At 45.6% G+C, this 26,534-nt stretch overlaps 1 protein-coding gene across 1 annotated transcript in view; it reads right to left on the bottom strand.

Moving 5' to 3' along the window:
- The window catches only part of EEF1G (eukaryotic translation elongation factor 1 gamma), a gene marked incomplete at its 5' end in the record, with an annotated part of 807,249 nt that overhangs the window by 96,760 nt on the left and 683,955 nt on the right, over window positions 1-26,534 (bottom strand). Inside the window, 1 exon segment of the mRNA XM_044075667.1 lies at window positions 24,529-24,701. Coding sequence (XP_043931602.1) covers window positions 24,529-24,701 — 173 coding nt within the window.

The following is a 26,534-nucleotide window of genomic DNA, read 5'->3' as shown; positions in this document are numbered from 1 at the left end:
TTGACTGGCAGCCTGGATCAGTATGTCTTCCAAGTAAGGGAACATCTGTATTCCCTTTGTCCTGCAGTAAGCCACCACTGATGCCAAGCATTTGGTGAAGACTGTGTGCAGTTAAGAGTCCAAAGGACAAGGCAGAGAAATGCAAGTGAAAGGATCCAACCAAGAATCTCAACTATTGTCTGTGGGTGGGTTTGATCAAGATAAGCATTCATATCGAAGGTAGCCAAGAATCCTTTTGGAATTATGAGGGGGGGGGGGTGTTGGCAGGGTCAGCATTTTGAAGGTAGGAGATGTTGGCAGGGTCAGCATTTTGAAGGTAGGAGAGATATAGAATAGGTCTCCAGGGTCCATCCTTACTGGGAACCACGATGAGCCTTGAGCAGGAATGCTCTTCCTTTTGCAGTTGAGGGGACTGCCTCTATGGTACCCTGACCTAACAGGGTCTGCACTACCAGGTGCTGAGCAAGTGGTCATGGTATGCCTCGCCCAATGGGTGGGGATACAAAATAACCATTCTGAAGTAGGGACAGGACTCACTTGTTTGAAGTGAGACGGGTCCCAATGGAGACCATGAGACAAGCAGATAGTGGTACAGAAGAAAAGGGGAGAGGCAAGGGTGGCAGGTAGTCTGATGCTACCTGCCCTGTCCTGAAAGGGAGTCCCTCTGGCTAGATGGAGGGGATGCTCTAGCTGGAGAGAGTTGTTTCCTTGTGGGCTTATGAGGCCTTTAAGGAGCAGGACGAGAGTGCTTCCTAATAAACTGAGTTTTTGCTGGCTAGTTTGTGAAACCTGAGGATTGCTGAAACCAGTAAATGTTTAAGAAATGTTTAAGGTCCTGCATTTATTTATCTGTTTGCTGCACAGATCTGAAAAGGTCTGCTGCTTTAGAACTAGAGATAGTGCAGCACTGTCCAAAGGAGCATCAATGATATTTGCCCTGAAATCATCTGGCAGGGGTTGTAGGTGAAGCCAAGACCATCTGCATAGGGCAGATGCTGACCTGGCCGAGGATTCAGCAGCATTGTAACTACACTTGAGTGTGTGTCTGGTGACCTGCGAAGAAAGAACCAGGACAGAGGACAGTGATGCTTTGGCCGAGGAGTCTGGAATATCTGCCAGATGTTTGGTGGCAGATTCTAAGAGGGACAAGGCATACTTGGCCATGCGAGTCTGGTAGTTTGTGGCTCAGAAGGCCAAGGTAGCCAAAGTATATCTTTCTGCCCAACACTTCAATGGTCTTGGTTAGCAGGGAGAATGGTGGTAGTTTGAAGGAGTTTAAAGGCTTTGCTTTTAAGAGACTGATAGTGGCAGGATCAGCAGGTGGACACTTAATCAGATGCTTGGCAGTGTCAGACACCTTGTAAAGCCTGTCTGGTCTGTGTGGGACAGGCGGTTGGGAGTCAGGGTTCAGATATGCTGAAAAGAAGGCATCTAAAAAGGCAGGCATGACAGGAGGAAAAGCAGATGGCCTGGTGGGTTTGCATTTGAATGAGGATGTAATCTCTTTTGTACCTCAGTCATTTCTGGGGATTCCCATTTAAAGTATTCCTTCATCCTGCTAAGAGTTTCACCAAGGGTCAAGACTTCAACTGGAGTGTCAGGGTCCACTGACTCTTCCTCTGGGGGAACCATACCCAAGGGGGAAGACAGTTGAGAGTTTTAAGACAGTGATTCCTCTGAAGAACCTGAATGACTTCCTCTTCTCTAGTAGCTGTCTCAGGAGGTTGAGGCCTAGGGCTCAGGAGAGGAGAAGTGGGGATCAGTAACAGCAGCTGTAAGCCTCAATGCCATAAATGCACTGAAATGGCTTTGACTGAAAGCTTGCTAATCGGGCATGCTTTCTGTTGTGGGAAAAATGTTCTCTTCCCCTCTCAAGTGATCTGGAGGATGTCTGCCTAGAAACCAGAAACTGCAAGGGTTCAGAGGGGTCAGAGTTCTCAGAAAACGCAGCTCCCCCAGCACCAAAAACTGGCGCCAGAATAGCCTCTGTAGACATGCTCTTACCCAAGGATAGTGCGACGCCCTTAGATGTACCCGCGACATCCAGAGTGACAGATCCAAGTCCAGATCCTGGAATCAGGGCAATGTCTGCCAAAGGCTGGGGATCAGTCGAAGAGACTCAGCAGCAGACAAATGCCTTTTTCGGCAGTTCTGCAGATATGTCTGAGGAGCCCCCCCATCCGTAAGGCGAGCTGCTTCAGACATTGGTTTTAGAGGTAAAAATTAAGCGCATGCAAGTGACTGCTTACTGTCTTAGGCACAAACACCCAACGAACAGGGCAGGCCTTGTGGTTGTGTGACCGTCCGAAACAGAAAAGGCACTTACCATGGGCACCCTTATGAGGGATCTGGTGGCCACACTGACACTTACCCTTTCTGGATGACATTAACAAGCAATATTAAAATTATAGGACAGAAAAAGTCCCCAACAGGTTACTCATCTTGAACAATGAATCAGACATCAGCAGTAGCAGAAAAGTACAGTTGTGTACACTTACCATAAATGTAGATGTCAGAGTGTATTCACTGTTGCAGTCTTCACATTTGCGTTATGATTATCAAAGTGTTGGGTCCTGCGTCAGTTGCTGTCATCTTTTATGACTTCAGGTAGTCAGGGGGAAAAAAAACACGCAATCTATGCCAGTTTATCTTGCCCCAGATGTCAGGTGCCCCCATAATGGGAAGCAATTATATACAAGGTTACACCTCCAAAAAAAGCAAATACACCAGAAAGCTTTAAGCACAGCAAACAAGAATAGAACTATAGTCAATGGACGTCAGGGGGCTGGAGGGTGGGTAACCAGGACTGCAACAGTGAACACACCAACATCTACATTTATGGTAAATGTACACAACTGTACTATGGTCTTCATGTTTCACTGTTGCAGTCATCACATTTGGGTAGCTTCCCAAAGCGAAGGATGGGCGGAGACAATTATACAGCATTAGGACCAGCTATAAAGCCTTGCAAGATTGCAGTGGCAAAGCCAGCTCTGGATTTAGAAAAAAAATAGGCATGTAGTAATGCTTACTGAAGGTATGTACAGAACTCCAGGTAGCAGCTTCTAGGATGTCCCTGGTAGGGACACCTCTGAGAAAGGCTGCAGAGGTAGATGCAGCCCTGGTGGAATGAGGTCTTATCCCCAGTGGGGTAGGTTTTCCATGGTGCTTACAGCAGAAATGAATGCAATGGCCTATCCACTTAGAAATGGTTTGCTTAGAAATGGCATTTCCCTCTGCCCCTGCCGCAAATGCAACCCAGCAGCTGTTCAGATTTCCTGAGAGGTTTAGTCCTGTCCAAGTAAAAATCGAAGTTGTCTGTGCACGTCCAAGGAGCGCAGTATTCATTCCCCTTTGTTCTGTGGATTAGAAAAGAAGGTTGTCAAATGAGTGGACTGATTAAGGGCCACAATGGATACCACCTTGAGTATAAAAGGATTGGTCTTGAGGGACACCCTGTCCTCATGAAAGATAAAAAGCTCCAATGCCATGAGGGCCTGTAATTCAGACACTCCTCTTGCTGCAGTGATGGCTAGAAGGAAGGCCGTTTTCCAAGAAAGGAATTTCAACTCTGCATTTGCAGCTGGCTCAAAGGGCGGCAGAGTGAGCTTTTCCAATACAAAGTTAAGATCCCAGGCTGCAGTAGGGGCTCTCCTGTGTGGTCTTAGGTTTTTGGCCCCTCTGAGGAATTGCTTCAGCAATGGATGAGAGAAGAGGGGTGGGCTCTGTATTATAATGTGCTGAAATGGCAGAGGCATGAGATTTGATGGAAGAAAAGGAAAGGCCCTTCTGAAGCATCTCAGTTAAATATTGAAAAATATGAGGTAATTTGGGCACTGCTGTGCCCATCCCTTGAGTTAAGCTCCAGGAACAGACACTTCCATTTTTAAGCATAGGATTTTCTAGTACTAGGCCTCCTTGCCTCTAGAATGACATCCATCACTTGCTTACTGAGGGATGGTAACAGAGATCCGGTAACTAGCCAGGCTGCAAAATTAAGGGCTTGAAGTTGTGGGTGCAGAATCTGCCTCCCCCCCCTCCTGGGACAGCAAGGCAGGGGTCTGAGGCAGGTCCCATGGTTCCAGCAGTGACTGTGCAAAATGGGGTACCAGTGTTGGCGTGGCCAGTCTGGTGCAATCAGTGTGGTCCCTTGGTTTGTCATGCTTGATCTTTAGTAGCACTTTGAAGAGGAGAGGCAGAGGGGGAAAGGAAATGCATAAACTGATAGGTTTTTCCAGGTGAAGGACAGGGCCATCCACTTTCCAAGCTTGTCTGTGGGGAGTCCTTGTGCAGAAAATGGCCAACTGGTAGTTCTGAGGGGAAGCAAACAGGTGTCTCTCTCTGGGCTCCATTTGTTTCTCAACATGTTGAATATCTTTGGTTCCAATTTCCACTCGTGTGGGTCTACGATATTTCTGCTTAGGTAGTCTGCCAGTGTATTTAGCTTGCCTGGCAGGAATTGAGCTTGTAGTTGCACTTGGTGGCTCAAGGCTGCGTTCCACACAGCCATGGCTAGTCTGCAGAGAGGGTAGGAGTAGGTTCCCCCCCCTGCTTGTTTATGTACCACATAACAGTGGTGTCGTCATTCTTTACCAATAACTGTCCTGGAAGAATGTAGTCCTTGAAGACTGTCAGAGCATTCTGTACAGCTAACATTTCTTTTTGATTGATATGCAGGTGCATTTAACTGGTTGCATATGCCCTGAATGCACCACCCTGCTAAGTGAACACCCCATGCATAACCTGATGAGTCTGTTAAGGTTTGGGCGGCAGGGGTAGAGTGAATGGCAGTCCCTTGTTTAGGTGGTAGGCCTCTGCCCACCAAAGGAATTCTATCTTTAGACAAGGCATGACTGGAATCACTGATTCTAGGTCCTGAGAATGTTGACACCATAGGCTTTTTAGATACCATTGTAGTTTCCTCATATGCAGTTTTGCATATGGAATTAGTAGAATATAAGAGGCCATGAACCCCAGGGCTTGTAGTATTTTCCTTGCAGACAGTTGGGTCTTTGTGGCCAGTAGTTTGAAGTAGGCTGTCAAATGAACTTGTTCTCTGGAGTGCGGTAGGCCATCTGGGAAGTTGTATTCAAACTTGCTCCCAGGAATACAATTTTTTGGCAGGGTACTAGACGTGATTTCTTTTAGTTTATAGTGTACCCCAGAGAAGTTAGCAATTTCTTTACATATGCCAGATAATTTAATAGTATGTCCTGCCTTCTGCCTGAAATAGACAATCGTCCAGGTATGGGTACATTTGAATATTTCTTTGCCTGTAAAATGCAATGACTGGAGCAAGGCACTTTGTGAATACCCCGGGAACAGTAGATAAGCCAAAGGGCAGTGCAGAGAAAGTACAATTTTGTACCTACCATAAATGTAGATGTCCCGATAGGTATGCATCTGCAATCATCACATATGGGTTGTCCTGCCTCAGGCAGCCCTTCGGTCGGCCGGATTCCAAAGTCTGGGTCCGGCGTTGGCTGATGTCGCCCCTTCCCCGACGTCACAGCGCCTGGGGTATAAAAGCATCAGCCGACGCCATCTTCCTCAGTTTTTCTTGCCCCAGATGCCAGGTGCCCTCTAGGAAGGCAAAATTTGGAGAAATGCAATAAAAATCCAAACATTTGCAAAAAAAAAAAAAAAAAAAAAATATATATATATATATATCTGTATGTGTGTAAAAACAAATACACCATAATAGATCCCCCCAGCTAGCTAATAGAGGGGTAAGCACCCTAGGAATACCACAGAGGGGAAAGGAGGGAGGGTAAACCTGACTGCAGATGCATACCTATCGGACCATCTAAATTTATGGTAGGTACAAAACTGTACTATGTCCTTCAAGGATGCATCTGCAGTCATCTCATATGGGTAGAATACCATAGCTAATCTGGGGGTGGAGGAACTAGGAAAAGGATGGTGTAGCTAAGATACCCTGCAGGACAGCCGTAGCAAAGCCTGCTCTGGATCTGGAATATAAAGGTAAATTGTAATGCTTGGCAAATGTATGCATGGAGCTCCATGTGGCAGCTTCTAAAATGTCCTTTGTAGCCACCCCTCTTAAGAAGGCTGTGGAGGTGGCTGTGGCTCTCGTAGAATGAGGTCTAATGTTAGCTGGTACAGACTTTCCATGAAATGAGTAACAAAAGCGAATGCAATTTCCTATCCATTTTGAAATAGTCTGTTTGGAAATTGCTTTTCCTTGAGTACCAGCAGCATATGCTACCAGCAGCTGGTCAGTTTTTCTGAAACCTTTAGTTCTGTCCAAGTAGTAGCGCAACCGTCTGTGAATGTCCAGGGTGTGCAGCAGTTTCTCCCCTTTGTTTTGTGGATTTGGGAAGAAGGTAGGCAAGTGAATGGCTTGATTCAATGAAACCTTGGATACCACCTTTGGCATAAAAGTAGGATTAGTTCTTAATGAAACTCTGTCCTGGTGAAAAATAATAAATGGCTGAACTGCCATCAGGGCCTGCAATTCGAAACCCTTCTTGCTGAGGTTATTGCCAGAAGGAAGGCAGTCTTCCATGAAAGGTACTGTAGATCTGCATTTGCTGCTGGTTCAAATGGAGGCAGTGTTAGTTTTTCCAACACGTACTTAAGGTCCCAAGCAGGTAGAGGTGGTTTTCGAGGAGGTTTGATGTTTTTGATTCCTCTTAGAAACTGTCTTAGGAGAGGATGAGAAAAGACAGGTGGGTCAGTATTGTACTCTGCTGAAATTGCTGAAGCATGAATCTTAATAGAAGAGTAAGACAGACCATTGTGGAACATTTCTGTCAAATATTCCAGGATGTGTGCCATGTTTATCACTTTTGCATCTAGGCCCTTTGTGGTGTTCCAGATGAGAAATCTTTACCATTTTGCTGAATATGCCTTTCTTGTGGAAGGGCGGCGAGCTTCCATAATAATATCCTTCACTCTCTGGGATAGTTTATCCTGAGGAGGAGTCAAGGTATTCTCCACGCTGTTAGTTGCAATGTTTTCAGGTTGGAATGTAGAGTTTTGTATCTGTGCTGTGTCAGTAGAAGTGGCCATAGAGGTAGAAACCATGGTTTCGTACGTGACATGCTCCTTAGCAGTGGGTACCAGTGCTGTCTTGGCCAGTCTGGAGCTATCAGAATCACTTTTGGCTGCTCTGCCCTGATCTTCAGTAACACCTTGGTCATTAATGGGATAGGCGGAAATGCATACACTGTCAGATTTCTCCAGCTGAAAGAGAGGGCGTCCACTTTTCCATGCTTGTGGGTGGTATGTCCTTGAGCAGAATTTCTTCAGTTGATTATTGTGGGGGGAAGCAAATAGATCTATGTCCGGGCTCCCCCAAGATTGTGTTATCTGTTGGAAGATGTCTGGGTGCAGCATCCATTCGTGCGCATCGATGATATTTCTGCTTAAGCTGTCCACCAGTGTACTGTCTTTCCCTGGCACAAACTGAGCTTGTAGCTGTATATTGAGTTTCAAGGAAAGATCCCATAGATTCATTGCCAGTCTGCAAAGAGGGTAGGAATGGGTACCTCCTTGCTTGTTTATGTACCACTTAACTGTGGTGTTGTCTGTCCTCAGTAGGTGGCCTTGATGGAGAAAGAGTTTGAAGGCCTTGATTGCATGCATCACTGCTAGCATTTCTTTTTGATTTATGTGCATGCGTAGCTCCTTTCGTGACCATTGTCCTTGGATACCTCTGCCCTCCATGTGCGCTCCCCAACCTAGGTCTGAGGCGTCCGTTGTAATAGTTTGGGAGGTTTTTGGCTTTGTGAAGGGCAACCCTCTGTTGGACTGGCTGGCCTGAGCCCACCACAGAAATTCCTTGTGAAGGCATGGAATGAGTGGGATTAAAGTTTCCAAACTGTGACTGTGCTGAGTCCATAAACTTCTTAGGTACCACTGTAGTTTTCTCATATGTAGCCTTGCTTGTGGAACCAAAAGAATACAGGATGCCATGTAACCCAGGGCCTGCAGGATTTTCCTTGTAGTCAGCTGAGTTTGTCTTCTCAGACTCTTGAAGTAATCCAGTAGCTGACCGTTTTTCTTCTGTGAGATAAGCCATTTGGGTGGTTGTATCTAGAGCCGCACCCAGAAAGGTTATTCTTTGGGATGGAACAAGTCTTGATTTGTGCATGTTGACTGTATATCCCAAGGCCTGTAGGAGATTGATAGCATAATTCAAATCCTTTATCAAAGTTTGTTGGTTGTCCGCTTGTATAAGGCAGTCGTCCAGATATGGGTAAATCCGAATCCCCTGAAGTCTGCAGTGTGCTATTACTGATGCCAGGCATTTCGTGAATACTCTGGGCGCAGTAGATAAGCCAAAGGACAATGCTGAGAATTGATAATGCTCTGACCCTGCAAGAAATCTGAGGTGTCTTCTGCAACTTTGTCTGACAGGGACATGCAGGTATGCCTCCTTGAGGTCTACAGTCACCAGCCAAGACCCCTTGGCAAGCATGGGAAGGAGTTGCTGTAGAGTCAGCATTTTGAATTTTGGCACAATGAGATAAGTATTCAGTGCGGACAAGTCGAGAATTGGTCTCCATTGATGCTCTTTTCTTGGAACAAGGAATAGCCTGGAGTAAAATCCTTGGCCTTGTTCCGAAATAGGAACTTCTTCTATGGCTTTCATTTGTAGTAAGTTTGAGATTTGCTTCAAAGCCTCTGCCCTTTGATTTGGTGGTAGACCTGGCATGCCTTTTCTTTCTGGCAATGTGTGGAAATGGAACCTGTATCCCTTGTCTATTATTTGGAGTGTCCATTTGTCTCTTGTAATGCTGTGCCAATTTTTTGAGAATAAAGAAAGCTTTCTGCCCAAAGGTGCTTCCAATTGAGCCCTGGTTGGCAGAGTCAAAGCAAAGTCATTGAGATTGTCCTTGTGCAGCAGTTGCAGGTCCTGAACTGCCTGTCTGGATTAGAGGTTGCCATTGACGGCCTCTGTAGGAGCCCCCTAGCTTGCCCTCTACCTCTGGCACGCCTGTTCCTGCTCCTTTGAAATCTTTGTGTCCGGAAAGGACCAATTCTTGGAAGGCCAATTTCTGCTGAATCTAGGCGGTTGGACTCGAAGAAAATCCTTAACTGTTTGTACAGATTTTGCCTTTTCCTCAAATTTTAGGACTTCTTGCGCAGTGGAACCAAATAACTTTTGCTTTGCCAGTGCAGCATCCAAAAGCTTAGCTTTAACATGGTCTGGCAGTGATTGTTCCTTCAGCCAAGCATGCCTACGTATGACAACACCTGTCATTGCTGACCTACATGAAGCTTCCAATGCATCATAGCCACACTGTAAGAAATGGTTGCTAACCTGCTGGGAGTTATGTACCCGATCCTGAAGGGATTTACGGTCAAGGGGTTCAGTAGAAGACAATTTCTTATGCATTTCTTCTAACAAATACTCTTGATTACTGTATCATATGAAATTGACAATTTAATGCCCTCATAGCAAGAGTGGCAGAAGTATACACTTTTACCCCATCTCTCTAATGCCCTGGACTCCTTTGCAGAGGGGAGTGGGTTCTTAGTAGTAACAGCTGCAACCCCTTTAGGGCCCTGTGAAATAGTTTCAGGGTCAGCAGAGTGGGCCTTGCAAAGAAAATTGTATGTGTCCGGGACCCTGTAATACCTATCGGGCTTAACAAGGGCCGGAGGCAGAGTGTCAGGGGTCATACTAGAGTCAGAATACACATCATCAATGACATTTAAAACAGGAGGAATAGCCAAAGGTCTATGCTGAGGTAAATGAAGAAAAGTTCTTAGTCTCTTCCTGGAATCAGAATATTCCTGGCCCTGCCATTTGAAATGCTCTCTCAGTGTGAAGGGTCTCCCCAAAGGAAAGCTCTTCAGGAGGGGAGGCTGAGGGAATAGATTCCTCTGCATCCGAATCCTCGTAGGCCGAATAAGCCTCCTCCTGGAAGTCTGAGTGATCCGAGCCAGCAGAGGCCTCCTCTGAGGAAAGGGGATCAGGGGGATCCACCCTGGGCCTTTTGTCTAGAGGGGGTTGGGAGCCCCTGTCCGGATGGGGCTGAGAGCCCCTAATTAAAGAGATAAGATCCTCTGCTAAGGTTAGAATCTGTGAACTAGAAGAAGGTCCTTGAGGAATAACCCTGAGAGGCATGGCTTTAGTGTGCTTTGCAGCTTTAGCCCTGGTGAAGGCCTTAATAGACATGGATGCAGGAGGACTGGCTGCACCACGTGCTGGTGTAGCTTTGTCTAAAGGTATGGTGTTGGAAGATTCCAATATACCAATTTCGGAAGGCAATTCTGTAACCGACTCGGTAGGGGCCTCCGGGACCGAGGCTGTCGGTTGTATTAATTCAGGGTTCGGAAGTTCCAAGGGCTCGGTATCAGCCGAGACAGAGACACTTGCGGTAGGCCTAGCCGCGGTTTCAGCCGAAACCGCGGTCCGCGTGTCGGTCCTTGTCTTTCCGTTTCTTAATTAAATGTGATGTTGGGGTTTCCGACTGCATTTCGTATGAAAAACTATCCCCAAAAAACTCTTCTGCGAACTCCGACCGACGTCTAAGAGTGCGTCGGTTGAAGGAAGCGCAGGCTGAACAGGCCGAGACGTCGTGGTCTGGGCCTAAGCAGGGGAGACAGTAAGAGTGGAAATCCTTATGAGGTATTTGTCTCCCACAAGTTAAACAATTATTAACTTTTTCTGACATCGGCTGAGGCAAGAAAGAGTCCCCAACGGGGTACTTAGCTTTTGAAGTCTTCGGATAGCGATTTTACTGGAGCTGGCCGACCGGCACTTGCGAACTGCTTCTGCTCCGGGCACCACGCGGCAAGAAAGACTGGGGAAGATGGCGTTGGCTGACGCTTTTATACCCCAGGCGCTGTGACGTCGGGGAAGGGGCGACATCAGCCGACGCCAGACCCAGACTTTGGAATCCGGCCGACCGAAGGGCTGCCTGAGGCAGGACAACCCATACGTGATGACTGCAGATGCATCCTTGAAGGACATCTAATGGTGCATGTAGCCCGCTCTGAAGCATAGATATCTTATGCAAAGATTCCCTTATTGGGATGTGCAGGTAGGCTTCCTTTAAATCCAGTGTTGCCAATCAGGCATTTGTTCCCAGCATGGGACGCAGCTGATGAAGAGTTAGAATTTTGGGATTTCCAAAAGTGTTTAGGATAGACAGGTCCAGAATAGGATGCCAGGAATAGTCTTTTCTGGGTAACTAGGTCTTGAGTAGAAACCTTGCCCTCATTCTGCTTCTGGGACAGGTTGAATAGCCCTGATGCTTAGGAGAGAGAAAACTTGCTTTTGAGCCTTCGCCCACTGGTTTGGGGGGGTAGGTCTAGCCAACAGTTTAGGGTTGGTAAGGAGTGGAAGTGGAATCTGTAACCTTGGGAAACTATTTAAAACCCATTTGTCTTGGGTAATGAGTTCCCATTTTTTTGCATGCAAGGCAATCTTCCCTAAAGGAACAGTCAGTTGAGCAGGGCTTGGAAGGTTTAAAGTTAAGTCACTGACAATTTACTATAGGGGGTGTTTTACTACTCCCAGCTTTGGAAGTGGGAGCCCCCCACTGCTTAGGCCTGTGAGTACCTTGGGACTGAAGCCTGGGTGTTCTGCTGGTTCTGGGTTTCAATTGAGAAGGCCTGAAGAGGCAGGAAAGGACCAATTCTTAGAAGGCCAATGCCTACTAAATCTGGGAGGCTGTACTTGAAGGAAATCTTTAACAGTTTGCATAGATTTCGCTTTTTCCTCCATCTTTTTAAGTACTTCTGCTTTGTGGCCAAACAGGTGGTCTTGGTTTAAAGGAGCATCCAGTAATTTAGCTTTAACATGATCTGGCAAAGATTGCTCCTTAAGCCAAGCATGCTTTCTTAAGTACAGACCCAGTGACAGCAGCCCTGCAAGATGCCTCTAATGAATCAAAACCACATTGCAAAGTACATTTTCCAACCTGCTCAGCAGAATGCATTAAATCCTGTAATTCTTTATTTTCAGCACAGTCAGGAATCATTTTCTGTTTAAGCAATCCAATAATATGCTGCTGATACTTTAACATATGAAACGGGCAGTTTAAGGCCCTAATGACCAAAGTTGCAGAAGTGTACAACTTCTTACCCCATCTGTCCAGGGCCCTGGAATCCCTATCAGAGGAGGTACAGTTTTTTGGCAGTAGTAGACTTGCTGCCTAAGGGGCCCTGTGAAATGGTCTCAGGATCTGCCGTAGGGTTCTTAGAGAGGAACTAGATAGAGTCAGGTACCCTAATACCGGCCAGGTTTTCTTGGAGCTGGATGTAAAGTGTCAGGGCCCAGGCTAAATTCAAAGAAGGCATCTACAATGTCCAGTACAGGAGGAATAGCTAAAGGCCTGTGTTGAGGAAGGAGTAAGAATTCCTTAAGCCTCTTTCTGGAGTCAAAAGTAATCCTGGCTTTACCAGCAGAAATGCTTCCCAAGAGTATGCAAGGTTTCACCAAGAGAGAAATCCTCTGGAGGGGAAGCAGAGGGAATGGAGTCCTCTGCATCAGAATCCTCATAGGTAGATAAGGGCAACTCCTGGTCATCAGAGAACAAATTTCAGAATCCTGATCAGAAGAATCAGAAGGAAAATCAGTCCTAGGTCTCAAAGGGAGATGGGTGGCTTCCCCTGACATCATGGAAGATAAGACAGCAACTGACGCAGGACCCACGACTTGGCTACCTGCAAGCAGATAACCCAAATGTGATTACTGCAACAGTGAAACACAAAGAACATCACCTGGTGTATGACTGGTGACTGGAAAGTTCTGAAGGCTGGTGCATGCCAATGCTACCTTTATGGCCCACATACTCTCAGCCACATCAGACATCTCGTGCACCTTGGAGGGCCTGAAAGCTTTTGATACTGGCTGTATGTATGAGACACTAGATGAGTAAACACACATGCATAATACTGCAACATGGGAATAGGACATCTGCTCTAGCATCAATTCTGTAATGTTTAATGTGTGTACAGACCACAGGAGGCAGCTTCCTGGATTGTCCTGGCAACAACCCCTCTGTAAAAGACCAATGAGGATGCCACAACCTTGGTAGACTGAGCTCAAGAGAAAGTGAGCAGGGGTTTGCAAACATAGTAATAAAGGAGAAGGAACTGAGATCCAGCTTGTAATGGTTTTAGGATACTGGCTCGCCAGGTTTGGAGTCCATGAAGGAAAAAGTTGGTCAGACTCATGAACAGATTTAGTTTTATTCAAAAAACTCCAGTTTGTGTACATCTAAGAGTGCAGGAGTCTTTCCCCTGTTCTGTGGGTTGGGAAAGAAAGTAGGCACGTCGATGGCCAGGTTAGAGACATTTTGTTCACCACCTTAGGCATGAAAGAAGGGTTTACCCTCAGGGAACACCATGTCCTTGTGAAAAGTCTGTAATGACTATGAGTGCCTGAAGTTCTGAGAATCTCCTAGCAGTACTGAGTGAGTAGCAAGATAGTTTTCTATGTGCAGAATTTGGGATTTGCTGAAGCTGAATGATGACTGAGCTATTCCAGTATACAAAGAGTTGTCCCAAGGAGGGGCACATGCTTCCTTGGTGGTCTTAAGGGTACTATCAAGAATTATTTTGACCTTAAGCATAGGCATAACAGGTGGTTTGAGTGCCACACTAGTGGGCTTTGACAGTTTCAAAGCCCCACATTCATGAGTTCACAGAAGGAACTTAGAGGGGTTGATGCCAGGACAACCCAGGAAGCTGCCTCCTGTGGTCTGTACACACATTAAACATTACAGAATTTATGCCATTTTGAGAGCAAGGATTGAGGATCAGGAGTTGCAGAGGTAGACTGGAAGGCATCCAAAAACACCTCCAGAACAGGAGAGACAAGTGAGGGGGCAGGAGCGCCACCTCCAAGAGACTGTAGTAAATTTTCAGGACCTCAGAAATTTGTCTAGACTGGCAAGTGTTTCATGTTTAAAACACACTTCCCCCAAAGAAGCCTCTTTCACAGGGTAGTCAGAAGAGGTGGAGTCTTATCATCTGAAGGGACCTTACCAGGCAAGTGGCTCTTTGAGCAATTCAGAATGGTTAGAGGTATTCCTCTTCCATCTTCATCAATAAATGGTAATTTTCTGAATGAGAGGATGAAGAGATGGGGGAGCAAAGAAGGTAGTTTCAGGGCCATACAAGCCTCGAGAAGTCCTCCATTTCTCTGTAAAGAAAGAGTAACTGGACAAGATTCGTCTTCTAACTTTTTCTTTGGTGTGAAGTCTACCTACACCAAGTGGGACAACTCAGACCTTTGGCATACTTAAACATTCCAGTAATCTCCCTGACTATAACCTGCAGGATGCCTTGTCATCCCACCGAAGTGATGAGTCGCTGTTCCCCCTTCTTAGAAGTGGTCTCTTATGACTCAATGTCTTACTGGCCTCCGGTGGGGTTACAGTAGAGGGCAGAGGTGGACTCGGTTCTGTAACCTCAGCAGGTGCATATATAAATAAGACTGGGCAAACAGTGCCAGGCTTAATCCTCAAAATTTTCCCCTGTAGGATGGATACACATCTGGGATATACAACTCGCCATCTTGAAGTGGACCAAACGCTTAAGATGTTGAGTCTCCAAGGTGCTGAGCAAGGAAAAATGGAAATGCAAAGTCTCGGCCACAAAGTATTAGCAAATTGAGCAAGCCTTGTAGCAGTACTCCACAGCAAGACAGAAGAGACACTGGGTATGGAGTTATTTTCTGGGGAATTTGACTACCGCACTCACACTTACCCCTCCTAGCTGATATCAAACAGATACAGCAAAACAATTTCTAAGTAAAGGAAGATTCCCAACAGGGGACTTAATCTATTTTTCTTAAGGAGCTAGGGTACCACAGAACACGTGAAGATCAGTCTGATTAGGGCAAGACCTGCATCCAGGCTGGCAGCAAGACGGTCCAAGAAGCTACACTACTACATCCATCTATATAACCCCTATACTTGGAAGCTGAGGTCATACAAACATACGATCCACAGAAAGTTAAGCTTTGGTACTCTTTACAGTTGACATCCACCCAATTTGTCTGGAATACTGCAACAGTGAGTTAAGACATCTCAGTAGTGGAATTAATGCAAGTAGGAAGCTTCTTATCTAAAAGTAGTTTACCAAGAGTGCCTTTCTAATGTATACATTTCCCAGCACCCACCTTGACATTTTTAGTATGTGTTGAGAAAAACTGAAGATAGACTGCCCTCAAGAAGTATGTAGAACACTTAATACATGGACAAGGCCACCAGCCTCACAATAGCTCAGGTCCTTTTATCTGTCAGGAACCTTTGGGGTACTCTAGGTGCTTGAAAATGTCTAGCAAGACATCCCAGAGTGCCTTGTATTCTATGATGGCATAATCTGCAGACTGTAAAGGGATAAGAACTTTTGACCTAGAGAAAATACTCTGAGATCAGCTGTGTCCGGATTTCCTGACCACTGTTGCAACAGGATGGTCCAGGGTTGTTTTGGAGTAGGATGTTCTTTACTATAAGCTGACTGGAGGGTTTATTTGCAAAATGTAATACTGCACTTTTTAGCATTTAATTTAACCAGTGCACTGTGAAATGTCCAAGTTCAAATTGTACCTTCTGTGTACAAAGAATAAGTGCAACACCAACTTTGCAGTCATCAGCAAACTTTGTTAACCAGGGTGTTCCCATATTAAATAGTTGGCTGGAGAAGGGTGGAGTGACACGACTGCAGACTGTCTCCTATCAGGAAGCCCTTCAAGGAAAACTGCTGGCAGTCAGAAAACAGCCAGCAATCTCCCTGATTTTGCAGGGCTCCATAACCTCCAGGTCTGCATCCATTAAAGGGACTACCTCAGATTTTCAAAATCTGACAGGGTTGCAAAACTCAGTGTCTACCTTTAAGCTCAAAGTCAAAATGATTTGGGTCTCCTTGTTCAAAACAAGGTCTCCAGAGATTTACTACGAGGAAAGAGTCTTGCTATCCCTACTTCTGCAAGTGTGTTCCTTAACTGCTGGCCCAAACAAGGATCATATTGGGGAAGGGGGGTTGGTAAAGGATGCTATGAAATAGTCAAAAAAAAAAAATCACAAAATGAGTCAGGTAAAGCATCGCATGTAAATGCCTACCCCCACCAGCAGGGCTGTGCAATCAACTGCAGAGTGCAGGAACTAAATGAAAAGGCTTGTAATGTGCATTACAATGCAGGTGGCTTCCAGTCATTTCAGTGAATTAAGTGAAAGAGGCCTCTTCAGATTCAAAACCTTGCTTGGACAAGTCCATCTGAAACTTCTTTATCATGGTGGCGTAGTTTAGCAGTCTACTAGAAAAAGTGCTGGAAGCATAAGTCAGGCTTTCCAAACCAATCCATCACGAGGGATTCCCTAGTGGGTGGATGGATTGTAGCTGTATGCTTAAATTTGCTTTTTCAAGGTAGCCGGCTGGGAGGGCCGAAGCGACGACCTCACAGCTGGTCGGGTCTCCTCCTCCAGCTCCAGAGAGAAACGTGGTGAACGGAGCCATGGGGAGGAAGGCTTAGAAACTCTGAAGTGAGAATAGACAATTTTAGCAGGAGGGGCCAAGGGGTCCAGTTCGGCCTGCCGCTTGCGGCTTCTCTCTCTCTCTTTTTCTCTCTCTCCCTTCTCTCTTTCCTGTCCTCCTTCGCCTCTTGTTCTCCTTGAGAAAGTGGGAGTCAGTCCCATACATGGGAAGAGGGCCGGCTGACTGGGCAGCCGCAGCTGTCGCTACAGAGGGGGAAGGAGAAGAAGCCGATTCCGAGGGTATAAGACCCGCCAGAATCAGCTTGTTCCTCCTATCCCATAAGACTCGGGGATTGAAGGCCACACAGATCTGGAAGCCCGAAGAAAGGTGCGGAACCCCCAAGCACATAATACACTGAACGTGACCATCCGCTGGCAACAGCTTATGGCCACACTCAGGGCACTTGGAAAACGTCATTTTATGACTTGCGGCCATACTCTAGATGCGCAGACACACCTGAAGGGAAAAGGGGCCTACTAAGGGAAGGACAACTACCAAAGGTGATTTAGGGGGAGATAAAGGCTAGGGAGAAAGAACACCCGAAGGAAGTTACACAAACGCACCAAAAAACTAGACTAAAAAGAAAACTTGGTAGAAAAAGATTGCTACACTTGCCAGGAGCTCGAAGAATCCCGTGCTTGGCAAAGCCGCGGCAAATGAAATCTGGGGATTGGAAGGAGGTTGCAGTGTAGTAAGGGGGAGGAGCTTGGAGCTCGGAGCTTTTTGCTTGGTATGCTGCCAGCTCGAATCCATGTCTGATCAGAAACCCACAGGCTGATCAAATGAAGTTAACTACTTCAGATCTCCACTTAAAACAGCCGATGGGGGACAAGTTACCCCCTCTGGCATGTGGACACTAGGACCTCAAAAGTAACTTCCTTGGGGGATACTAACTCATTCCCTCCAGGAGAGCTGTTTTGAGTGTGTACCTTTAACTCCCAGTGGGCATGGCTTCAACCTTTAAATAATTAAGTTATCACGTTACAGTGCTAAAAATAGTTACTGACAGAGGTCATATCAATGCAGTTGTGTTTGCCAACATGTATGCTTCAAGATAAAATATTCTGATACCTTGTATGTAACATGGCTTTGGAATTCATGCAAATTTGAACAGGCAATATTTGACGCCTAGAGGAGTAGGAGGTAACTGCAGAAACGCCTGGAGGCGTTACTCGGCTGTAATGAGTACAAGAAAGCCCTCTCCAGAGTCTGATTTAAATCATTTTGCATGTTCTCTCAAACTGTCACAGCCTTGGCCAGATTATCCTCCCATAATCTTGAAGACAGAGCAGACATCCACTGGGTCCAAAGATTCTACCTCCAATCCAGAGATCTTCCCCACCAAAGAAAGGCTTCACCTGAAGGCAAGACACACTAATCAGTTTGTGTGCGGGAGCAAGAGTGTTGGTGAGGCCCTGAGGGAAGGGGGACAAGCCCTGACAAGAAAGTCCAGGTGTTAGAAGCAGCTCAGACAAAGGTGTTCAGTACTCTGGATTAATTTTGCACAACCAAGTTCTGCTTAGGTCACAGAACGTGTCAACTGGCTTAGATCCAAGGGTTCCAGCACTGAGGCAGAGGCACCAAATCTGCAACAAAAGCAGACTGACGCATGTAATGTCTCCAAAGTCACTGGCTCCAAAAAATGGGCTGGGGAAGGAGGGCCTGCACCCTTCACACTGCACCCCCCACCCAACACACCCCATTTCTATTTGCATCTTCAGGAACACAATCCAACACATGTGAAGCTCGTCTGCTAGACCTGAAGAGCCTGAGCAGGGAAACTGAAGGTGTCAATAGTACGTGGGAGTGCTCCCACACAGACAATGGTCTGCTTGGCCGCAATTAGTACTGGCTCACAGGGGTCACAGAAGAGGCAGAGTGCTCAGACCATAAGAGAACCTTGTTTAGGCATTTCTGGTGTCAGATGAAACCAGGCTAAACTGTGCACTAAAGCAGCATAAACTAAATTGGATACTTTCAACATGGCAAATCAGTGAAATAAGCACTTCATTCAACATACAAGACTTACTGGACTGTTTCAGTGACTGCAGTTACAGCCATGTTGATACAACTTGGGTCAATCAAATAATGCTGGAAAACAAAGCTTTATAAAGGACAATCATGAAAATTTGAAAGCATACCCATCTTTTGAGGAAAAATACTTCTTTACAAGTAAAATTCTTACTCCAAGAAAACATGACAGCAAAAAGGAAAGGAAAAATACTGCCTGGATTAATTCACAAAAACTTCTTCCAGTCCTATCAGAAACAACTCAATTGATGCAGATGAACCAAAGCATGTGCTCCTGTATGAAATTCCACAAGTGCTGGACCCAAAAAAGTACAGTTTTGTACCTACCATAAATGTAGATGTCCGAACTGGATAGCATCTGCAGTCATAACAAGTGGGTTGTCCTGTCGTCAGGCAGCCCTGCAGTCGGCCGGATTCCAAAGTCCGGGTCCGGCTTCGGCTGATGTCGCACTCCACCCGACGTCATCTCTGTTGGTCTTCGGGTATAAAAGCATCAGCCGACGCCATTTTCCTCAGTGTTTCTTGCCCCAGATGCCAGTAGCCCTCTTGCAGGGTAAAATTTGGATAGATGCCAATGTTTCCAAATAGATAGAGGTAAACACAACAATAAGCATATATGTACATATATACAAACAAATACACCATAAAAGACTCCCCCCCGACAGCTAGCTATTAGGAGGGTAAACACCCTAGGAGTACCACAGAGGGAAGGAGGGAGGGTAATCCTGACTGCAGATGCTATCCAGTTCGGACATCTACATTTATGGTAGGTACAAAACTGTACTATGTCCTTCATGGATGCATCTGCAGTCATAACAAGTGGGTAGAATACCATAGCCAACTAGGGAGGAGGATAAAGGTAGATTATGGGGTGTTTAGGATCCCTTGCAGTACAGCAGTGGCAAACCCTGCTGGGGATCTGGAATAAAGAGGCAAATTATAATGCTTGGCAAATGTATGCACGGAGGTCCAAGTAGCCGCCTCAATAATGTCTTTGGTTGCCACTCCTCGTAAGAAGGCTGTGGTAGTGGCTGTTGCCCTTGTAGAATGAGGTCTTATGTTCTGTGGAATTGGTTTTCCATGGAAGGAGTAACAGTATCGTATGCAATTTCCTATCCATTTGGAGATTGTCTGTTTGGAAATAGCTTTTCCTTCCCTTCCTGTTGCATAGGCTACAAAAGTTGGTCAGTCTTTCTGCTATTTTTTGTTCTGTCCAAGTAGTAGCGTAGCTGTCTATGTACATCCAAGGTATGCAGTATTCTTTCCCTCTGTTTTGTGGGTTGGGAAAGAAGGTAGGTAGGTGGATTGCCTGGTTTAAAGATACTCTGGATACCACCTTAGGCATAAATGTAGGATTAGTCCTCAAGGACACTCTATCTTGGTGGAAGATTAGGAAGGGTTGCACTGCCATTAAGGCCTGTAGTTCTGAAACCCTCCTTGCTGAAGTAATTGCCAGTAGGAAAGCAGTTTTCCATGACAGGTGTTGTAGGTCTGCTGTTGCTGCTGGTTCAAAGGGTGCTAGTGTCAACTTTTCTAGCACAAAGTTTAAGTCCCAAGCTGGTAATGGTGGTTTCCTTGGAGGTTTTACATTCTTGATTCCTCTGAGGAACTGCCTGAGCAAAGGGTGCGAAAAAACAGGTGGATCAAAGCTGTATTCTGCTGAAATAGCTGATGCATGTATCTTGATGGAGGAGTAGGACAGGCCTGAATGAAGAAGTTCGCCAGATACTCCAGAATGTTAGGCATATCTATGTTTGACACATCTTTTCCTCTTCGGTACTCCAAATGACAAACCTTTTCCATTTTCCAGCATAGTTCTTTCTTGTTGAAGGTCTGCGTGCTTCAAGAATAATGTCTTTAACTCTTTGGGAAAGTTCTGGATTAGCTGCTGCTATGTGATGTTCCATGCAGTCAGTTGCAGCGTTTTAGGTTTGGATGTATGATGCTGTAGTTGTTCTGAGTTAACATCAAAGGCATCAGGGTATTGGCCACATGTTGTTCGAGACATGCTCTTCAGTAGTGGGTACCAGTGTTGTCTTGGCCAGTTTGGGGCTATCAGGATTATCCTTGGACGTTCTTCCTTGATTTTTAGTAGTACCTTGTGTATCAAAGGAAGAGGTGGGAATGCATATGCTGTTAGGCCTTTCCAGTTGAAGGAGAGTGAGTCCACTTTCCATGCTAGTGGGTGGAATGTCCTTGTGCAGAATTTTTGAGCTGGTGATTGAGAGGTGATGCGAATAGGTCTATCTGTGGCATTCCCCATTTCTTTGAGATGGTCTTGAAGATGTCCGGGTGCAGCTTCCATTCGTGGGCATCGAAGTGGTTCTGCTTAGTATGTCTGCTAGAGTATTGTCTTTCCCGGTACAAATATTGCCTGTAACTGAATGTTGTAGCTGAGTGCCAGGGTCCACAGCTCCAAGGTCATTCTGCATAGGGGTATGAATGAGTGCCTCCCTGTTTGTTGATGTACCACATGACTGTGGTGTTGTCTGTCCTTATCATCAACTGGCCCTCTGAGGAATGGTTTGAACTTTTGGATTGCCAGTTTTACTGCCAGCATTTCTTTTAGATTGATGTGCAGGTGAAGTTGATCCTGTGTCCACAATCCTTGCACGCATTTGTCTAGCATGTGGGCCCCCATCCTAGGTCTGAAGCGTCTGTTGTGATGGTCTGGCTTGGTTGACATCTGCGGAAGGGCAGGCCTGGGTTTGACTGGCATGCCTGAGCCCACCATAGGAACTCCTGTTTTAAGCATGGAATTAGTGGGATTTCTGTTTCTAGACTGTGTCTGTGTTGGGACCATAAATTCTTTAGGTACCACTGTAGTTTCCTCATATGTAGTCTGGCAAATGGGACCAAGATTATGCATGATGCCATGAAGCCCAAGGCCTGTAGAAATTTTCTTGCTGTTAACTTGTTCAGTTTTGTTAGTGCCAAGAAGTAAAGAGGAAGTTCTTTTTGTTTTTCTGTAGTCAGGAATGCCATTTGTTGTACTGTGTCCAATTCCGCGCCCAAGAATGTCCTTGTTTGGGATGGTATCAGCCTTGACTTTTGTAAATTGACTGTGTATCCCAGTCCTTGTAGCAAGTAAATGACCCTTTGTAAATCTGTTGTCAGCTTGCTTTTGTTGTCCCCTTGTAGCAGGCAGTCGTCCAGGTATGGGTAAATTTGAATTCCTTGTAGTCTGCAATGGGCGATTACTGATGCCAGGCATTTTGTGAATACTCTGGGCAGTAGATAAGCCAAAGGGCAATGCTGAGAATTGATAGTGCTCTGATCCTGCAAGAAATCTGAGGTATCTTCTGCAGATTGGTCGAATGGGGACGTGCAGGTATGCCTCCTTGAGATCTAGAGTTACCAGCCAAGACTCCTTGCCCAGCATGGGAAGAAGTTGCTGTAGGGTCAGCATTTTGAATTTTGGGACAATGATGTATGTATTTAAGGTGGACAGGTGAGAATTGGTCTCCAACTTTTTCCTTTCTTGGAACTAGGAATAGTCTGGAGTAGAACCCTTTCCTTGTTCTGCTGTTGGCACTCTTTCCACAGCTCTCATGTTTGCTAACTCCATTATCTGGCGTAGAGCCTCTGTTTTTGATTTGGAGGTAGATTTGGCATTCCTCTTTGACTGGTAAAGTGTGGAAGTGAAACCGGTAACCTTGATCTATGGTTTGTAAAATCCACTTGTCTTTTGTTATGTAGTGCCAGTTCTTTGAAAATAAGGTTAACTTTCCGCCTAGAGGAGCTGCTATTTGTTCCCTGGTAGGCGGATTTAGGATTAAGTCACTGTGGTTGTGCTGATGTAGTGGCAGTGGCTGTGTCTGTGCCTCTGTTGTTACCTTGCCACTGTCGCCCTCTGTAGGCACCTCGCCTGGATTGGTTTCTGCCTCTGGAACGCCTATTCCTGCCCCTTTGAAATTTTGTGGAGTCAGGAAAGGACCAATTTTGGCAGGCCAGTTCCTGCTAAACCTTGGGGTTGAACCTGCAAGAAATCTTTAACAGTTTGAACAGATTTTGCCTTTTCTTCCATTTTCTTCATAACCTGCTGGGCAGGTGTACCAAACAAACTTGTCTTGTCCATAGGAGCATCTAGCAACTTAGCTTTAACATGATCCGGTAAAGCTTGTTCCTTTAGCCATGCATGCCTTCTTATCACTGTGCCTGTCATGGCTGATCTAAATGAAGCCTCCAGTGCATCATAGCCACATTTTAAGGAATGGTTGCTAACCTGTTGTATGTTATTTACCATCTCTAATACATATTTCTTATCAAGAGATTCATCAGTAGTTAGTTTTTAGTTAACTGATCAAGCATAAACTCTTGGTATTGTATCATGTGAAACTGACAGTTTAAAGCTCTAGCTGAGAGAATAGCTGAAGTGTAGACCTTTTACCCCATCTGTCTAGTGACCTTGCTTCCCTTTCAGAAGGAATAGGGTTTTAGCTGTGGTCGGCTACTGCCTTGGGACCCTGGGATATAGTTTCTGGGTCTGCAAGTGGGGCCTTGTAAAGGTGGTGATGAGTATCTGGCACCCTGTAAAATCTGTCTGGTTTGGCAGGGCTGGGGTAAAGAATCTGGAGCGAGCAAACATCACTGAAAGCATCATCCACCACAGAGAGAACAGGAGGTATAGCTAAGGGCCTGTGCTGTGGGAGGTGCAGAAAGGTCCTAAGTCTTTTTCTGGAGTCTGAAAAATCCTGTTGCTGCCATTGGAACTGTTCTCGCATGGCATGCAAGGTTTCCAAAGGAGAATTCTTCTGGTGGGGAAGCAGCTGGAATGGATTCTTCAGCATCAGAATCTTCAAAATTGGAGAAGGGAACCTCAGGCTGGTCAGTTATGTCTGATTCATCAGCAGAATCATCAGAAGACACTGGCTCAGGGCGCTCTGCCCTAGGTCTCTTCTCTGGGGCTGAGAGGCCCTGTCTGGGTGAGATTGAGATCCTCTAATTAAAGAAATTAAATCTTCTGCCAAAGAAAGCATTTGAGAACTAGAAGAGGGCCTGGATGAGGGGGTTTAACAGGCACTGATTTAGTAGTCTTGGCTGCTTTAGCCCTGGCGAAGGCCTTAATGGACATGGCTGCTGGAGGCCTAGCAGCACCACGTGCTGGGGTAGAGACATCCAAGGATGGTGTCTGATAAGTCAACCACCGTAGTGGGTAAAATTTCTGAGGTCGATTCAAGAATTCTAGCAGGGGCCTCAGTTGTAAGAATAGGTTCAGCTGTACTTTGAGCAGTTTTCGGTTTCGCCGAAACCGAGACACTCGCGTTTGCTTTGCCGTGGTTTCGCCGAAACCACGGACCGCGAGTGTCGGTCTTTATCTTTGCGCTTTTGAAGATTGGGTAGTCGGAGGATCCGACGGCATAATGTACGCAAAATCAGTACCGAAAACTGTTCTGCAAACTCCGACCGACGCCTAAGCGCTCGGTTGAAAGAGGCACAGGCCGAACAGGCTGCTACGTCGTGGGCTGGGCCTAAACAAGGCAGACAGTAAGAGTGGAAATCTTTATGAGGTATTTGTTTCCCACAGGTTAAACAATTGTTAACTTTTTCTGACATCGGCTGAGGCAAGAAAGAGTCCCCAACGGGTACTTAGCTTTAGAAGTCTTCGAAGTAGTATTCGGTAGAAGTAATCTCTGGATCCGACCGACCGGCACTTGCGAACAGCTTCTGCTTCGGGCGCCACGCGGCAAGAAAGACTGGGGAAAATGGCGCCGGCTGATGCTTTTATACCCGAAGACCAACAGAGATGACGCCGGGTGGAGTGCGACATCAGCCGAAGCCGGACCCGGACTTTGGAATCCGGCCGACTGCAGGGCTGCCTGACGACAGGACAACCCACTTGTTATGACTGCAGATGCATCCATGAAGGACATCAAAGCAAAGCAAAACACTAAATGTACTGTACACGTGGCCATAACACGCACTTGTAGAAAATAATGAAGCCAGTAATTCCACTTCTAGCAAGTAAAGCTAAAAAACTTTTGTCAATGAGAAACATGTAACAATTAAGCTGACAGCAAGTGCCTTTACCTGTTATTAAATTGCAGCTCATAAAAGTCTGAGTAAGATCTTCTGGGTATTTGTACTCAGAATACCAGATTGACCAGCCTTCCTTATCAAAATGTTCCCAAAAGTGGGGCAGAGCAACAGTTAGTGTGTCTTCATTTGAGTACTTCCTTTTGAATTCATCCATAATAAATGCACTGAAAAGAAAAATTAAACCATCATACCATTTCTACAAAACTGTACCAGATTGATGCTGAAAATTTGTACAGTAGATGGTTAATACTAAAATGGTTTTCTAAATCAAGCAAGCTTTGTAACAAACAGATGCACATATAGTCAAAAACAGGGAATAGATGTATAGGAATTAGGTGCAGGTCAATATTCCTGGTCAAGTCTGATAAGAAACGTACAGCTCCTTAAATTCTCAAAACCATGCAGTCAATAGTTCTGACGGTACACCTATGCAAAGTCTTACCATAAAAGGAATATTGCAGAAGCAAGTAGGCCCATCCAAGGGGACTAACCTGCTATGGAAAGTCAAATGTCTGGCCTGCATAGAAGAGCCTTTGCACCTTCCACACAGTGTACTGACATCTCACATCTTAAGTCATAAGCTGCTCAAGTGATGAACAAGCAAGTAATCCCCAGAAATAAACAAAACCAAATGCAAAAAATGTGCATCCAGAAAGGGAAGACCCCCTCAGCCAGAAGGTAATGAAAAGAGCCTAACAGGGTGGGGGAAGAAATACTGCAACAGTGAGAAGCACATCATCTACTGTTATACAGCTGTACTATGCCCTTCCTTATCACTGTTGCAGTAATTCTTTACTATTGGAAGAGTACAAGTATTACCGGAAAGTATGGGAGGAAGAAACCACAGAACAGCCTCAAAAACACAACCCATGTAGGATGGCCCTAACAAAACCAGCTCTGGCCTTAGAAGTGGTATTCAACTTTTGTTTAGTAAAGGTATGAACAGAAGACCAAATGGATTCCAAAATGGCTCTAGTATCCAGACCCAAGGGAAAAAAACAAAAGAAAAATGGGAAGCAACTGCTCCAGTAGAATAAGCACAAAGAAGAAATCTGCCTTCCAGGTAAAGAGTAGCAAAACAAACTGGTCTTAAAAATTCAAGAGTAAAATTTACTTAGAAACAGCCAAGCCTAATTTCTTGGAATGGAAAGAGTTGCTTCAGTTTCTTAATATCCTTAGTCTTAACCAGGTAATATCTCTGCTGTCCATGCAGATCCAAGAAAAGAATCATTCTGTCGAAGGGAGGAAAAAAGGGAGAGAGAATTGGTCTAATTCAAATACAAATCTAACAGTCTTTGGCATAAAAGGAATTAGTATAAAGAAACTCTTGGAAGTGTAGGGGGGACTGCCAAGAGTACCTAATGTTAAAAACCCACTTAAGCAGACAAGCTATCAACAAAACAATCTTACAAGTACAGAACTGCAAGGACAAAAATTTGGGGCTCAAATGATGGTGGCGTTAACAGAAAATTTAAGGTCCCGAGGAGGACTAGGCTTTCTTGGGGCCCAATATGAAAAATGCCTTGCACAAACTGACTTCGAAACTTGAAGAAAAAGAACAGTTCATGTTAATTTTATTAGTGGCTTTTCTAGCCCCCTGCAACACCTGAAGCACATACTCAAATCTGGTTGTGTGAAGAGACCTCCTGCGAGGTAATGTGTGATGGCTGTTCCTGGCCAGACGAAAGAAGGGGGAACCAGTGCAGTCTTGGCCAAAAGGGTGACACCAACTACATCCTGAGCCTGTCCTACATGATCTTGTGCAGAACTCTTGGTAACAGAAGAGGGGGTCAAAAGGTCTACAAAACATCCCCTTCCAGGAAAAAGGCATTGCGTCCACTTTCCAAGCAAGGGAACATGGCACTCAACAGAACCTGGGACACTGCCCGTTCAGAGGGAAGGCAAAAAGATATATGAGATTACCCCACCAAATCGACAATGTCCAGGAATCTAGTTCGGCTTTTCCCGGATCACCTTGTCTGCTCAGGATTGGCAGT

This window comes from Protopterus annectens, chromosome 6.part1, assembly GCF_019279795.1.
Source record: "Protopterus annectens isolate FY-2018-M chromosome 6.part1, PAN1.0, whole genome shotgun sequence".
NCBI lineage: Eukaryota > Metazoa > Chordata > Ceratodontiformes > Protopteridae > Protopterus > Protopterus annectens.
The sequence above is the reverse complement of the archived record's forward strand: the minus strand, read 5'-3'. Positions and strand labels throughout refer to the sequence as shown.